The sequence below is a fragment of the Gadus chalcogrammus genome, chromosome 11, assembly GCF_026213295.1.
Source record: "Gadus chalcogrammus isolate NIFS_2021 chromosome 11, NIFS_Gcha_1.0, whole genome shotgun sequence".
NCBI lineage: Eukaryota > Metazoa > Chordata > Actinopteri > Gadiformes > Gadidae > Gadus > Gadus chalcogrammus.
Genome location: NC_079422.1, coordinates 3,160,856 through 3,177,534, shown reverse-complemented (window position 1 = coordinate 3,177,534; position 16,679 = coordinate 3,160,856). Strand labels below are relative to the sequence as shown.

At 48.1% G+C, this 16,679-nt stretch overlaps 1 protein-coding gene across 1 annotated transcript; it reads left to right on the top strand.

The window, feature by feature from the left end:
• Window positions 1–3,047: 3,047 nt before the first annotated feature.
• LOC130391631 (apolipoprotein D-like) lies at window positions 3,048–11,586 on the top strand. The gene is made up of 5 exons (XM_056601856.1): window positions 3,048–3,081; window positions 8,769–8,908; window positions 9,460–9,584; window positions 11,010–11,098; window positions 11,348–11,586. Exons 1-5 carry the CDS (start codon window positions 3,078–3,080, stop codon window positions 11,584–11,586), a joined length of 597 nt encoding a protein of 198 aa, XP_056457831.1. The 5' UTR covers window positions 3,048–3,077.
• The last annotated feature ends 5,093 nt before the right edge of the window (window positions 11,587–16,679 follow it).

Genomic DNA, 16,679 nt, shown 5'->3' with positions numbered 1-16,679 from the left:
CTTGGAACACCGCGGGAGCATTGGTGAGTCCAAACGGCATGACCAAGTATTCATAGTGCCCACTAGGTGTATTAAAAGCCGTCTTCCACTCGTCCCCCTCTCTGATGCGTACGAGGTGGTAGGCGTTTCGGAGATCGAGCTTAGAGAAGATGGTGGCCCCTTGAAAAAGTTCAAAGCCTGATGAGATGAGCGGAAGGGGGTACCTGTTCTTGACGGTTATGTTGTTGAGCCCCCTGTAGTCGATACACGGCCTCAGGGACTTGTCTTTCTTCGAAACAAAGAAAAACCCTGCTCCAGCAGGAGACGGGGAAGGCCGGATGACCCCTGCTGCCAGTGACCCCTGGATGTACTGCTCCATGGCTCTGTTTTCCGGAGCAGACAAGGAGTAGAGCCCTCCTCTAGGGGGCGACATGCCAGGAAGCAAGTCAATGGCACAGTCGTACGGTCATTGAGGTGGCAAAGAGGTGGCCCGGGTCTTATTGAAGACCTCTTTTAGATCTAGGTATTCCCCAGGAACACTAGACAGGTCTGGGAAATCTGAAAGGGCAGGCGGACTAGGAGCAGACGAAAATGCAGCTTTGAGACAGACAGCATGACAGTGTGAACTCCACTGTAGGATGGTTCCTGTAGACCAGTCTATGTGTGGATTGTGTCATCTTAACCAAGGATACCCCAGTATGACTGGCTGTTGTGGAGAGTGAATGAGGTGAAAGGCAAGTGTCTCGGTGTGATTACCCGACATGCTCATTTGGAGGTGGACTGATCGATGGGTAACCCGGCAAAGAAGACGGCCGTCAAGGGCCGTGGCGAGGATGGGTTTCTCCAGGAGCTTGCGACTAATCTCCAGTTGGGTGGCCGGCGACATGTCCATGAGATTGGCGTCGGCACCGGAGTCAATGAGGACACTGAATGTGTGGTCCTGCCCGGAGTAGTGAAAACGAGCCTGGAGCAGAGGTCGAGAGGGCATTTCAAAGTTCACGGTCCGACTCACCAGCGCCCTCTGGATGACTGGTGAGCCCTGCCTTTTACTGGACAAGTCGAAACAAAATGGCCATCCTGACCGCAGTACATGCATTGGTTTGCACGTAAACGGCGCTGCCTCTTCTCCATGGATAGCTGAGACCGACCCAGCTGCATAGGCTCAGGTGAGCCACTAGGGGCGTGCTGAGAAGTTGGAGGCGGCTGGGGATCTCGCGGAGAATGGGGCGGCGCTGGAGAGACTGAAACCTGGGCTCTCTCCCTCCACCGTTCCCTGAGACGTCCGTCGATGCGAACTGCAAGGGCTACCAGGTGGTCCAGGTCAGTAGGGAGATCCCGGGCAGCCAGCTCATCCTTGATGCGGCCGGAGAGCCCATGGTAGAAAGCGTCTAGGAGGGAGGGGGCGTTCCAGCTACTATCAGCCGCGATAGTGCGGAACTCGATAGCGTAGTCCGCGACGGTTCTCCCACCTTGGGTTAGATTCAGCAACCCCCGAGCTGCCTCCCTACCCGGAGTCTCATGATCAAAAACCTTACGGAGCTCCGTAGAGAAAGCACTAACCGAAACGCAGATAGGCGAGTCCCTCTCCCATTCGGCGGTTCCCCAGTCCCTGGCTCTTCCGGTGAGCAGAGAGACAATGTAAGCCACCTGGGACCGCTCAGTGGGAAAGGCTGAGGGTTGGAGTTCAAAGGAGAGGGAGCACTGCACCAGGAGCCCCGGAGCAGCGCTCCGGAGGGGGCACACGAGCCTCAGACGTCGAAGAGGAACCGGGATGAGGAGCGGCGACGGGTAACCTCCGCAAGTGATCCCGGACCGATTCCATGCTGCTCTCGTGGCGAGCGACCAGCGTCTGCAGACCCTCCGCCAGGCTGGTAAGTTTTTGGTCATGGCGTTGCAGGACGCTGCCTTGCGCCTGTAGTTCGTTCTGGAAAGAATCTGAGTCGGCTGGGTTCATGTTGTGGCCAGATTGTACTGTCGCACTCCACCGAGGAGACTGGCAGATTAGAACCCAAAAGCACGACTCAGAGACAAGCAAATGTGGCACCCTGGGTTCAGGATAGTTAGTAGTTTTGCTGAGTTCAACCAGTTTCTGTTAGGTTGGTTGTAAATGCACCAGCCATTCCACTAGGGGGCAGCAGCGCTATGGTACGTATCGCCAGAGCTCGAAGAAATAGAATGTATCGCGAGTTCTGAATGAAAGACCTTCATTGCGAACTGTTGCCAGAAACGGAATGTGTTTTGTCTGTTACAGGTGAGCTGGTGTTAGTTTCGTGCACAATGATGCTATCAGTTAATAGAATGTAATATAACATGTAAAGGTTAATTATGCCGTTTGTTTAAGTTACTCGATGTGTTTGCGGACTACTCATTGGCGCGTAGTAGTAGGTTAGCCGATGTTCCCCTCCAGTAAGGTCATGTGACCACGCAAGGGGATCGTACTTTTGTGTTTTATGAAGAAATAGAATGTATCGCGAGTTCTGAATGAAAGACGTTCATTGCAAACTGTTGCCAGAAACGGAATGTGTTTTGTCTGTTACAGAAAACATGATCAAATAAATCGATTGTGAGACCAAGAAATCAACCTCATCATTGAGCCCGTTACACAAACACAATGATATTCCGATCTTTACTTCGTCAAGCAAATCAACGGGGACGGGGCGGAGAACGTAGTCGGGGGCAGGCAGGATCGGGAAACCGGGGCAGGAGACAAGCGAGCGAGGATACAGAAGGACGAGATGGGGAACGTAGTCGGGGCTAGGCAGGGACAGGAAGCCGGGACAGGAGACAGGCGAACGAGGGTCCAGTAGGACGAGGCGGGGAACGTAGTCGAGGACAGGCAGGATCGGGAAACCGGGAACAGGAGACAGGCGAATAGCTGGAGAGACTTGCATGAACCTAACAGCGAAGACAATCTGGCAACAGGTGAACAGTGTTCAGCCAATTTAAAGGCTCCACTAACCACCTGACGCAGCCCAGCTGCGAGGGTGAAAGGGGCGTGACGGACAGACCGTGAAAGAATGCACTATTTAAATTTGTGATTAGGGAATGGAAAAACCTACTGTGAGAATGCAATAATGATTGTAATACCCATGAATTGAATGGGTAAGTTGATGATGTTTATAATGATTTACTCCTTTTAGATTATCTGAATTACCTGAATTATGATTTGTATCTTGTGTATTGTTATGTTTTATGTCTTTACGTGTGGACCCCAGGAAGACTAGCTCGTCCCACTTTGGTGACAGCTAATGGGCATCATTTTAAACAATAAACAACAAACAATAAACCTAGGTGATTTTTGTTCCTCCGGACAAAAGGATGGAGCTTTGAAGAATTTGGTTTATTTATTTGATAATTAACATGGCACGATTGCTCCACTGCCATCCAGGAGATCTAGAGCGTGTTGATGGCTGGTTTAACCTGGGCAGACTGATTACTCAACCTGCAACAGGTGTGCAGCCTCACCCAGCCCCAGAGCCCAATCATATTGGGCCAGGTTAGGCTGCTTATACCAGCAACCACACACACACAGGCCGTTTCTCATTTTGCGTACTTGTGTGTGCTTGTGTGCTCGTGAAACGTCATCAGTCGTTGCCCGAGCACTGTTCCAATTCCAAGCACGCATCAAGCGAGTACTGTCGTAAAACCCGGAAGTGTTCTTGATGCGTGCTCGATCTCGCCATTTCACCGAGCATGCATCGGAGGTGGCTCGTGTGTACTTGCAATCGCTATAAATCCCAGGATACATTTCGCACTCGCAGCAGTACGATGGCGGACAATATGGAGAAGACTCACAACTGTAGCTTAAGTTACTCTTAACTTATATATATATTTATATAATATATAATGATTGGAGAGCCTTCAAGAATAGAATAAACCTGCTATCTCTCGCTCTCTCTCGCTCTCTCTCTCACACACTTCATGTGTGTGAGATGTGCCCGGCACAACATTGATATTGTACTTGTAACAGCCATGACTTAGTACTGATGCTTTTACGTGTGTTGAAAGGAAGAAAGGGGAATCATTTTCTGTTTAAGACATAATTCCCGTTTTTTCGACAACAGCTGAGTTAACGTGTGTGTTACGTGGGTGTTCTGACGTCAGCTGGAGAGGACGCTGGCGCTGTCTGTTCGCCGCTTCTCCAAGCAATTTTTGGGCCAATTTTGGCCAATTTTATTTTAAAAAGTGATGTTTTGTGGACATATAATCTCTACTTGGTTCCCTGCAAGCTACATCAGCGACGAAAAGCAAGCTTATGGACTGTCTTTAGTTGTTCCAGTGTTATTGTGAAGAGCCGTGTAGCTCACTTGCTATTTTGGCGTCCCTAGCAACGGCTAAAAACAACGGCTAAAAACAAGTAGCCGATGTGACATTTTCCTGGTCACTGCTGGCGTTTTTTTCGGTGATCCTGGTGAGGAATATGCCCTGGTCAACCTGCTAAGCTGTCTCTACTGTCTCGTGGATTTTCTGCACTGCCTCCCAGCTCTTCCCCAGATGCTTCGGGTCCGTACCTAGCTGCTAACAGGCTAACATCACTCTGGCTGGTTCGATGTTGACGTACTTCGCCCCACAGCTGCTGAAGTACAACAATTGCTCCATCCCACCCTGTATTTCCACCATTAAACAGCTAGGACTATTGCGTAGACCTCGATATATCCACAGAGGCTCAGGGAGAAACTTTATTTAAGGTCAGCCTGCCGGCTTCATCACATCCACCAGGTCCGCTGAGACGGCTGAGGGCAAAAGACACAACATCGCGAGATCCCCGCACTCCCGGCTGGATAGATTTCATGGAGTGGATTCCAACCTGCGCGGAGTGGATTTTAAGGCTCTGCGACCTGTACAGAGAATAACCCCACAGTCACTGGTCAAATTTGAACTTTTCAACACTCAATCCATAAATAATAAATCCAGCTTGATTGAAGAGCATATCAGGGAAAAAGGACTTGACTTCATGTGTCTAACAGAAACCTGGCACCAGCCAGAGGTTTACTCTGCCCTAAACGAAGCCTGTCCCCCAGGCTACAGTTACTTGGAGGCAGCCCGCAGAACTGGACGCGGTGGTGGCCTAGCTGTCATCCACAGACAGGACCTGGAGTTGTCCCCCATGGTGCTGCCTACAACTTCCTCCTGTGAATGTCTTGCATTCACATGCAAGCCCCCCCATCCCATGACTGTTCTACTCATATACAGGCCCCCAAAACCCAACTCTGCTTTCATCCCGGAAATGTCTGATCTCCTCACAACACTCTGTACTACCTCTGCCAATACCATCATTCTGGGTGATTTAAATATTCTTGTTGACACCCCCTCATGCCAGCCCGCTGCTGATTTTCTTCAGCTGCTAGACTCCCTCAACCTACAACAACATGTTGATGCCCCCACACACTCCAGAGGACACACAATTGACCTGGTCATCTCAAACTCCGCCCCCATCAGCAACCTACAGGTCTATGATCTTGGCGTCTCGGATCACAGAGTTGTGTCAATGGAGCTCCCTTTTCCTTCCTCCCACACCAAACCAAAGCGGCAGATCCACTTCAGGAATGTGAAAAATATCAACATGGATGCCCTGGCCCTGGACCTTCAACATCTCTCCTCTGGCTCAACTGACTCCCTCTCTGTTGCTGACTCAGTGGACTTATACAACCAGTCCCTGAGCAGTCTCCTGGATCTCCACGCCCCCTTAACATCGCGGTCAGTCTCCTTCTCGCGCTCCGCACCCTGGTACACCAGTGAACTACGTACAATGAAGGCGGCTGGGCGTGTCCTTGAGCGGCGACTCAAGGCCTCTGGTCTGACCGTTTACAAACAGGCATACAGGGAACACACGAGGGCATATGCTGAAGCCCTGAATAATGCACGGTCCAGGTTCTATTCCACAATAATCAACAATAGCCCTGGTAACTCCAAACAGCTCTTTTCAACTATCAATCACCTTCTCAAACCCCCTTTACCATCCCAATCTGATGTCACCAAGGAGAGGTGCAGCATGCACATCAACTTTTTTAAACAAAAAGTGAATAACATCCGCTCACACCTCTCCACCACTACTGTCCTGCCCCTTCCAACTGCTGACCCACCGATTGACTCTGTCCAGACCCTCTGCTCCTTCTCCAGCATCACAAAGGAAGAGGTGGAGGACGTCATCAGGAAAATGAAGCCATCCACCTGTGCACTAGACCCCTTCCCTACAGCTCTGCTGAAGGCCAACATCTCTGCTGTCTCTCCACTCATCACCAATATCATTAACCACTCCCTCCTGGCCGGCCATATCCCATCTGCATTAAAAACTGCTGTCATCAGACCAACATTAAAAAAACCTACCCTTGATCCAGAAGTCCTCTCCAACTACAGGCCCATCTCAAATCTCCCATTTCTGTCAAAAGTTCTGGAAAAAACAGTTGACGCACAACTCCAGGATCACCTCATACAACATCACTTGTTTGAAAAATTCCAGTCTGGTTTCCGCTGTGGCCACAGTACAGAAACAGCCTTGGTCAGGGTCACAAATGACCTCCGGATGGCAGCAGACACCGGCTCCCCATCTCTCCTCATCCTCCTGGACTTAACAGCTGCTTTTGATACGGTTGACCACAATATTCTCCTTCACCGCCTGCAATACACCATTGGACTATCAGGAAATGTAAAGAACTGGTTCACCTCGTACCTCACTGACAGAACTGAGCACGTCGCCCTGGGCAAAGCAAAATCACACACCAACAACGTCACCTGCGATGTCCCCCAGGGCTCGGTGTTGGGCCCCAAACTGTTCTCACTGTACATGCTCCCCCTGGGTAGTGTCATTAGCAGGCATGGCTTATCTTACCACTGCTATGCTGATGATACACAGCTCTACATCAGGACAACCCCCACTTCTTCTGCCCCTCTGCCAACATCCACACTGACCACCTGCCTGGAGGAGATAGAGGCGTGGATGAAGCTCAACTTCCTACAACTTAACAGCCATAAAACGGAAGCCATCCTTGTTGGCACGCCACATCAGCTCCGCTCCCCCACCATCACCAATATCACCTTCTCTGGCCAAAACATCCCCCTTTCCACATTCGTCACCAACCTCGGTGTTAAAATGGACCCACAACTTAATTTTGACACCCATATCAAACACCTCTGTAAGACAGCATTATACCACCTCAGGAACATCGCCAAACTCCGCCAATCACTCACCCTGGCTGATGCAGAGAAGCTCGTCCATGCCTTTGTCTCCTCCAGGTTGGACTACTGCAATGCACTCCTCATTGGGATCCCTGGCAAGAGCATCCAGAGGCTCCAATACATTCAAAACAGTGCTCCCAGGGTCCTGATGAGGGTGCGCAAGCATGACCACATCACCCCCATCCTGAAATCACTGCACTGGCTCCCTGTCCCACTCAGAATTGAGTACAAGGTCTCCCTCCTCACCCACCAGTGCCTTCATGGACTTGCCCCCCTCTACCTTCAGGAACTCCGCACCCCCCCGACAACCTCACGTACACTCCGTAAAGGATCCACTCACACCCTCCAAACCCGACATACGAAGCCGTGCACCATGGGTGATCGGGCCTTTTCTGCTGCTGCCCCTAGACTATGGAACGCCCTCCCTGACCACCTGAGGGCTCCACAGACTACAGCTCTTTTTAAACGGAACCTCAAAACCCGTCTCTTTAAAAGAGCATTTAGCTAAACTTTCTTTGAGGTTCCTCCTTTTAATAGTTTTTTTTTTCTCTGAAGCACTTTCAGCAATTCTTGAATATAAAGTGCATTATAAATAAAATGTATTATTATTATTATTATTATTATAATAATAATAATATAAGATAATATATAAATATATATATATAAAGTCGTGTGTGTATAGCTTATACACATGACAGGACACGCATATCTTTTTATTTTTATTCATTCAGAATATTTACATACTATTTGAAAATGAAAGAGGCTGGGATTTTGTTGTATATCATTTGTTTATATTGTTCAGTAGTAGTATATGCCTAAATGAGACCGTAGCACAGTTAACGGACGAGCAGAGGTGGTGACGTCATCGAGTCCGCTAGTGTTCCAATTGCAGGTACGTACTCGCGTGCTCGCAAGTCTGTGCTTGAAGTACGGACTTGCCAAGTACGTGCTTGCAAGTCATCGAGTCCGTAGTACGCGTGCTAGGAATTGAGAAACGGCCACACACACACTCCCAGAAGAGGCATAGAGAGGAAGGAAATTCAAAAAAGAATGTTGCAATAAGTAGACGGAACTGTGTTTTGTGTCACCGTGTCGTCCTCTGTGCATGGGTCCTCTTCCAGGGTTCATGACCCCGACTGCATGACGTTTGTGCGGCCCAGGGCCCATTCATACCTTATCTCACATTATACCTTTTCATACCCATTCAGCCATTCGTAAATAATCTCAAGTAATTCTTAGCCTTTTTGTTCTTTTGCAATTCATTCATTGTTCATGCATTATTTTGAGGTGAAAGTTTGGTTACCCTGCATGTTATTCATAATGCTGGTTATTATTTAAGCAGCTGAATAGATGCCAGGAGGCATACTCCATCATGATAGCCCCTCATGGAGGTGGAGCCAGTGACAATGGCAATTACTGCAGTGCTATAAACACAGCCCCAGACGCTCTCTGTTACATTGTAGTACCCAGGGAACCCTTCATACAGGTTCATCAGTGAGGTGTTGATTCTTGATTATTCTTTTCCTCTCTCTCCAAACCTTGACTCTCTTCTATTTTCAATTCTCTGTGGAACATTTCAAGCAGTAGTTGTAAAGGTACCCTCATGTGTCCAGGTCTGGAGGAGAAGATGAAGGCCCTCCAGGGAATGTCTCTGGCTCTGGCTCTGCTGGCCATCCTGGAGGCTAGCGCTCAGGTGTTGGTGGCTGGGAAATGCCCCCGGCCTGCTGTGGTCCAGTTCTTTGATGCGTCCAGGGTGAGTACACCAACATTCCTTTGCTATTAGCAAACTCGTACTACTGCAAAAGTGGTTGTCTGGTATGTCTTCATTTGGTTAGAGGTCCGGTCGATCCGGTCGATCCAGACAGAAACACATTGACACTATTTAATGACTTCCTGTGGCACTAAATGCTGTACATTGTGAAAGGAAAAGGTAAATCTTTTTTTGTATTTTGTATTCTATGCATTTTTCCTACCCATATTTTGATTTGTATTTGCCATGAAAAGTCTCCCAGTCTGATTCTTTAGAAGCAGCTTATGCCTCAGCCAGGGGCATAGCCAGGATTTTATTACTGTGGTGGCCAGCTCGGGCCAGACTTATATTTGGGGTGGCACTTGAAGTGTAATATTTATTCATAACGTCGGATTGAAACACTTGAAATAAGAATGATAAGTCAAAGTTAGATCAAACTAATCGTGCATATATTTCAGCTTTCTTTAGACCGTTTCCTCTGACCCACGTGATGACCCCCACGTGGCTACGCCCCTGGCCTAACCATTGTGTGAGCCTCCCCTCTGTGTCCTCAGTACCTGGGCAAGTGGTATGAGATCCAGAAGCTGCCAGTTCTCTTCCAGCAGGGAGAGTGTGCCACTGCGACCTACAGCCGCCAGGGTACTGGTGGAGATATGGAAGTCCTCATCAAAGAGCTGCTGTGAGTCTAGCAGCAGGAGTCGTCTCTCCAGAGTCAACCAGTCCCTGTATTACAGACCACTATGGCTCAGGGAATCCTGAGGCCCCGTTTACACGAAGGGAAAACGCAGATATTTCCACGCGGTTTGGCCTTTCATTTACACAAAAACGCTGTTTTTATCACAGAAAACGATCATTTCTAAAAACTCTGGCCAAAGTGGAGATTTCTGAAAACGCCAGTTATGTGTTGTCATGTCAACGGGGAGAAACAGGGATTTAGGTTCTGAAGCGTCACATTATGCGCCAGGAAATGCTTAACGTCATATGAGCGCCCTATGTTTACAGTTTGTTTGTTACAGGAATACGCTTGTGTTATTCGTAGTTGTTGATTATGAGGATTCTGATTGGCTTGCATGGCTTTATCCTTCTCCCTACACTGCCACTGTCACGTTAAAATTGTACCGGGGGCGAAAATTGTACCGACCTACGTCATCGTTTGTTTACATCCTGACAACCTGCCCGGCAACAGACGACGCGATGCAGAAAACATGTTTCCAAACGACGAAATAACATAATACAGATAGCGGATCGCTATCTGTATTATGATAGATAGCGATAACACTTGTTTTTACTTTATATTTGTATTGTATTTAATTGTTTAATCGAAACAATAAAAAAATGTGCCCGCAAAACGGGCGATCGCGTCAAATGACAAATGTTTTGCCCGCGAAATGGGCGATCGCGTCAAATGACGTAGGAGGGTTCTTGAAACATAATACAGATAACGGATCGCTAGATAACACTTGTTTTTACTTTATATTTGTATTGTATTGAATTGTTTAATCGAATTTAGCTAGTAAACTGAGTGTTTTAAGCAGGTTTCGTAGTCTAGAATGTTCAAGAACCTTCCTACGTGATTTGATGCATCATTTGACGCGATCGCCCGTTTTGCGGGCACATTTTTTTATTGTTTCGATTAAACAATTAAATACAATACAAATATAAAGTAAAAACAAGTGTTATCGCTATCTATCATAATACAGATAGCGATCCGCTATCTGTATTATGTTATTTCGTCGTTTGGAAACATGTTTTCTGCATCGCGTCGTCTGTTGCCGGGCAGGTTGTCAGGTTGTCAGGATGTAAACAAACGATGACGTAGGCCGGTACAAATTTCGCCCCCGGTACAATTTTAACGTGACACCACCCATAGGTTTGGCATAGTTATAATGGCGCTCGACGGCGTATTTACGCGTTTTGATGTAAACGACAACTTTTTGGAAAACGATGTTGTGTGCACAATGTTATTTTTGAAAACGGAGGGGGGGAAACATTTGTTTCTATAAATACCCTGCTACGTATAAACGTGGCCTAATAGTGGGTCTGCTGCTCTGATGCACAAGGGGGAAAAAAATATATAAATATAAATTATTAATATTTCCTTCAGCGCTGATGGCAGCACCTACGCTTACGTTGGCTCTGCCATGGTTACCAACTCATCAGAGCCGGCCAAGATGGAGGTCTACTACTCTCCAAGTAAGGACATCTCTCACACACACACACGCACGCACACACGCACGCACGCACGCACGCACACGCGCGTGCACGCACGCGCACACACACACACACACACACCAGAATCCCAATGCTCAAATGATATTCATAGTCTACCTTGATCCCATAGAGTTGTTACAAAAACCGATAACCTCATTTAAAAATGATCCAAAAAAAGAGTTAGGAGGCCCTTTCCATTGAGGCCTTGTGTCCTGGCCCCATCCCTTCCAGCCTCTCTCCCCAGCCCCTACTGGGTGCTAGCCACGGACTACTACGGCCACGCCTTGGCATTCGGCTGCATCGACTACGGCCTTTTCCACGCCCAGTTCGCCTGGGTCCTGAGCCGGCAGCCCACCCTGGTGAGGAAGACCCTTAAGGACCTTCAGGACCTCCTGGCCTCCGGGGGCGTCAACGTGGACAAGATGACCCCCACCAACCAGAACAAAGCCTTCTGCCGGGCCATGGTTTAGGCACCTCCTCCACCCGAGAGGGTCAGCTGTAGTATTAGTTAGTGTTATGTATGTTCATGTATATTTTAGTCATGTCTGTTTAACTGATGTTTGCTGAGTTTGCCAGTACCAAATCATACTCATCACTAGAGCTTAATTCATGATAAACAGGACTTCCACACGTGTCTTTCTCTCGCCCTAGTTGTATTTCCCTCGTCGACTTTGCTCATAAAAGATGGGCCCCCGGTCATATTTGACATTTGTTTGTCCTTTTTGAATATTTATTCTAAGAGAGGCTTAGAGAGGTTGCCTCTTAGGCATGGCTCGTGGGTCCCAGTTCTGGTTATGTTGAAGCCGTTGATGCTGTCTGTTTATCTTTAATCGAGTTTCCATAAAAGGAGTCAGACGGTTAAAAGTCTTCTGCCAGAGGTAGTGAGATAGAACAAGCATAATGTGGGCAGATAGACCCGATAGATGGATATACCCGTTAGGAGGGAGATCTGTTTTCCGCTTCACCTCAGGGAATGTAATTAGAAGCATGCATGTGATTACAATGTCAGATAGTCACACACACACACACACACACACACACACACACGCACACGCACACGCACACACGGAAAGCCTCTCAGGTAGGGCACTGACCGGCATCCACATTGTTTGGCAGCTGGCTCCCAGCTGGACTGGCAGTCATGTTGACTGCCAGCCTCGTTCTAAGTCAGATGAGCTAACACGCTAACCAGCCTCAACTGAAAACGGGTTCCTGCACAGAGGTAGAACCAGTGTGGCAGACAAAAGACACATGTAATCTGACGCATATAAGCTGTAATAACTGCTGCACAATAGCCACAAGATGGCAGCATCATTACACATATGAGGAAGCCGGAGGCGGGCTCTCAAAACCATAGCCAATCAGAGTATGTACTACGTCATATAGGCCACGCCTACTCCGTATCTAAATAGCCGCAGGCGTGAGGACAGGCAGAAAACACTGAGTAGCTCATTTCCATAGATGACCAGCTTAGTGTCTCTCCACTTGTGTGTATACAATTCCCCTCCTTTTGCTTCATAGTTACCATGCTGAAACTTTACCAAATAAAGTGAGTTAAAAGCGATCCTGATTCGATTACCTTTTCTAAAAGAACACGACAGTAGCCTACACACACACACACACACACACACACACACACACACACACACACACACACACACACACACACACACACACACACACACACACACACACACACACACACACACACACACGGTAGCTGTGCTGAGTCACATTAGTTGAGGCATAAATCTGACCATTGCAGACACCTAGCTTGTTCACAGGGCTGTATAAAGATAATCAAAATGTACATTCATACACCATGTAAAACACATGATAATAATATCTCAATGATAATATTAATTAATATATTATCATTAATCACATATATGATTATATTATGATAGTAATACTAATACAACTACTACTACTACCATGACTATTACTACTACTATTACTACTACTGCTACTCTCATTAATGCTACGACTTCTACTTCTTCTCCTAATAATCGTTGTCCTCGTCTCATGACCTCCGTCACGGCGGAGGTCCACTTGAAGACAGGACGTCGGGGGCTGGGCTGCTACAACCTCTGCTACAGGGTTGGCACGTCGGTGGGATATTCCCTCTGCTGGATGTAAAGTTTGTCAATGCCCCCCCCCAATTCACAGACACACACACACACACACACACACACACACACACAGACACACAGACACACAGACACACACACACACACACACACACACACAGCCGGGTGGAAAGATGGACACTTGGGGGGCAAGGGAGCGCTATGGCACTAATGTGTGACATACTATCAGAGCAACAGATGTGATATATGGATCAGATGGATAGTTATGGCTCTGACCGTGTGATGTTAATGTCTGTGCCGTGTCTCAGGCGGCGGTGCCGGTGTTAGCCTGTATGTAAGCCTGTTCTCTCCCTCTCCCTTCTGGCCCTCTGCAGTCGGGGCCTCTGCCGGTGGGTAGTGGTACCCAACACTACCCTTCTGAAAGGACTTAGTGGGGGTTATATGGTGCAAATGCCTTGCTACTGTGCGTGTGTGTTTTTGTGTGTGCGCGCTTGCATGTTTGTGTGTTGCAGGTGTTGCGTACTCGAGTGCATGTATGTCGTTGCGTGCGTGTGCTTGCATGTGCGTTGCAGGCGTTGCATGTGTATGTGAGGGGAAGTAGAAGCGAAGCCCTTATTATATATTTTTATGAGGTGTGCTCTCTGAACTCCTGCACTCCGCTGCGCCCAATCAAATCCCTCCAGCACACACCGCATCTTATGTTACAGCAAGTGTCCAGGGTGGCTGACGTCATCGTCTCTGGCATGCCTTGGAACCGGCCTGCGTCTGGAAATGGTCAACAGCAGGAAGAGAGGTGAGAAAGCAGGAGAGATGTGAGAGAGGGAGAGAGGGGGATAGAGTGAGCCTTGTATTTAGTAATAAAAAAAGGGTTCTTTGGAGGTGAACTTGACCCTGATGGGTCATACTTGAGCCAGGCTACTGGCCCCTCTGGTAAGTAGTGTCTGTGTCTTCTTGCCTCTGAAGCTGCATGTAGAGCAACAGCCCATAATGAGAAGAAATCACACGCAGTAATCAACCTGCTGATCTAAAGCAAAACCACTCCTTGAGGTATGCATCTCTGTGAGTGTGCATGAGTAGGTGTGTGTGTGTGCATGCATGTGTGTGTTTGTGTACGTGTGCGTATGCATTGCATGCGTGCGTTGGTGTGCATTTGTCTGCGTACTTGTGTGTGTGTGTGTGCGTACCTGTGTGCATGTGTCTGTGCATGTACAGTATGTGCGCATGCATTTGTGTGGTTGCATGTGTGTGTGGGGGGGGGGGTTGTGTGTGAGCGGTGTGTGTGCATGGGTGTGTGTGTGTGTGTGTGTGTTACTTAAACTAATGAGTCATGAGTTAAATGATGGTAGATAAGCCCCATGAAACACACTCACACACACACACGCAATAACAGTGGAAAATAACAATAAAATATGTCCTCTAATTATAAGTACTACATTCTTGTGGCTATATATCATGATACGCATTATTAATGGTGGTTGTAGAAGGAGTAGTACTGGTAGTATAATAATACGTTAAAGAACAGTCAGATACATACAAAGGAGAAAAAAGAAAGAACAAAGGAAATTACCCTTCAGTAAAACCACATCTGTTGTCTCTCTGCCTGCGTATCCCCCTGAAATCTGTTGCTCACAATGTTCTCCCGCTGTATCTCATATCAGAGTCTCACATCAGTATCCAAAGCACCGGGTGGGTTTCCACAAAGAACTGATTCACTCCAGCATCTCACCGGGTGACTCTCATCCCACGCTGAGGCCGGAGGTGTTAAGACTTCCTGCCGGCAGCTGTCCTGACACGTACACACACACACACAAACACAGGCACATACACACACACACACACACACACACACACACACACACACACACACACACACACACACACACACACACACACACACACACACACACACACACACACACACACACAAACACACAGACACGCAGACACACACATACAGGCACACACACACACACACACACACACATACGTACACGTAAACACACACACACACACACATGCACACACACACACGCACACACACACACACACACACACACACACACACACACACGTACATAGACACACACACACACACACACACACACACACACACACACACACACACACACACACACACACACACACACATACATACACACACATGCACACACACACACACACACACACAAACATACACACACTTTGTGCGTTCATGTATACAGACAAATGATGTCACAGAGTTGAAATGTTTAGTTTCTGTTCCAAAACAAAGTTTGGATGGGGTGGCCATGGGTTGCTTGTCTTCAGCTTACCTCTGTGTCTGTTTCAGAGTCGTACCCTAACTTTAGGACTTCCTGCTCTTCTGATGTCCTCCTCGTAGGCAATCAACCTCCAGCCAACCCCTGTCTGGGCATCCCTGCCGTGACCTTCTGTGACCCACACACACACATATGCACACAAACACATACTTTTTTCTGGGTGCTTGGAGTGTGTTTAGGCGGGTATGTGCATGGGTGTGTACGCGTCTGGCTGTTGTTCAGTCATGTGTCTGCCAGTGTGGTTTGAGATGACTCATCTCTGGCCCTTGGTGTGTGCAGTGTGGCTGCACCGCTACCTTATGCTACATTTCCATTAGCATCAGGAAGGACCAGTTATCTGCAGCGGATGCCACTTAACCTTGTGTGACAACATGGTCGTCGTCATGGTGATTACCCTTCCAAACCTATAACGTTTCCTTGGTGGGCTGTGTTATGCACTTGTGTGTGTTTGGGTTGTGTGTGTGTGTGTGTGTGTGTGTGTGTGTGTGTGTGTGTGTGTGTGTGTGTGTGTGTGTGTGTGTGTGTGTGTGTGTGTGTGTGTGTGTGTGTGTGTGTGTGTGTGTGTGTGTTTGGGTTGTGTGTGTGTGTGTGTGTGTGTGTGTGTGTGTGTGTGTGTGTGTGTGTGTGTGTGTGTGTGTGTGTGTGTGTGTGTGTGTGTGTGTGTGTGTGTGTGTGTGTGTGTGTGTGTGCTTTGGTGTTACAGCTTGAGGGCATAAGGAATGATATATAGTCTCGCTGAGACAATTATTGACGCTTGCATCAGGTGCATTCTGGGAAGACTTGTAAAGAGACGGTGGAGCTTGAGGTGCAACAGGCCCCGCGGGCTAGAATATGACATCTCTGGGGGCCCAGGTCTTTAGGATGCAGGGAGAAAGCACCTTGATGCACGCATGCACACGCACACACACAGGCAAGCATGCATGTACACACACACAGCCACGGACAAACACACACTCATTCCTAACTGTACTGTGAGGAAACCGTGGCCTCAGGCACCTAAAAGTTACACTAACACGAAAAGCACCGGGCCGGGGTCCGTACAGGCACCAGCTCTGTTGAGGAGCTGCTCACCTATCAGAGGGCTGGTGATGAGCTGCTCACCTATCAGAGGGCTGGTGATGAGCTGCTCACCTATCAGAGGGCTGGTGATGAGCT

Bases quoted from the DNA above. Each gene is read 5' to 3' on its own strand.
- LOC130391631 (XM_056601856.1), top strand. The intron at 9,585-11,009 runs GTGAGTCTAGCA...TATTTCCTTCAG, and splicing joins GTCCTCATCAAAGAGCTGCT to CGCTGATGGCAGCACCTACG. The intron at 11,099-11,347 runs GTAAGGACATCT...CATCCCTTCCAG, and splicing joins GGAGGTCTACTACTCTCCAA to CCTCTCTCCCCAGCCCCTAC.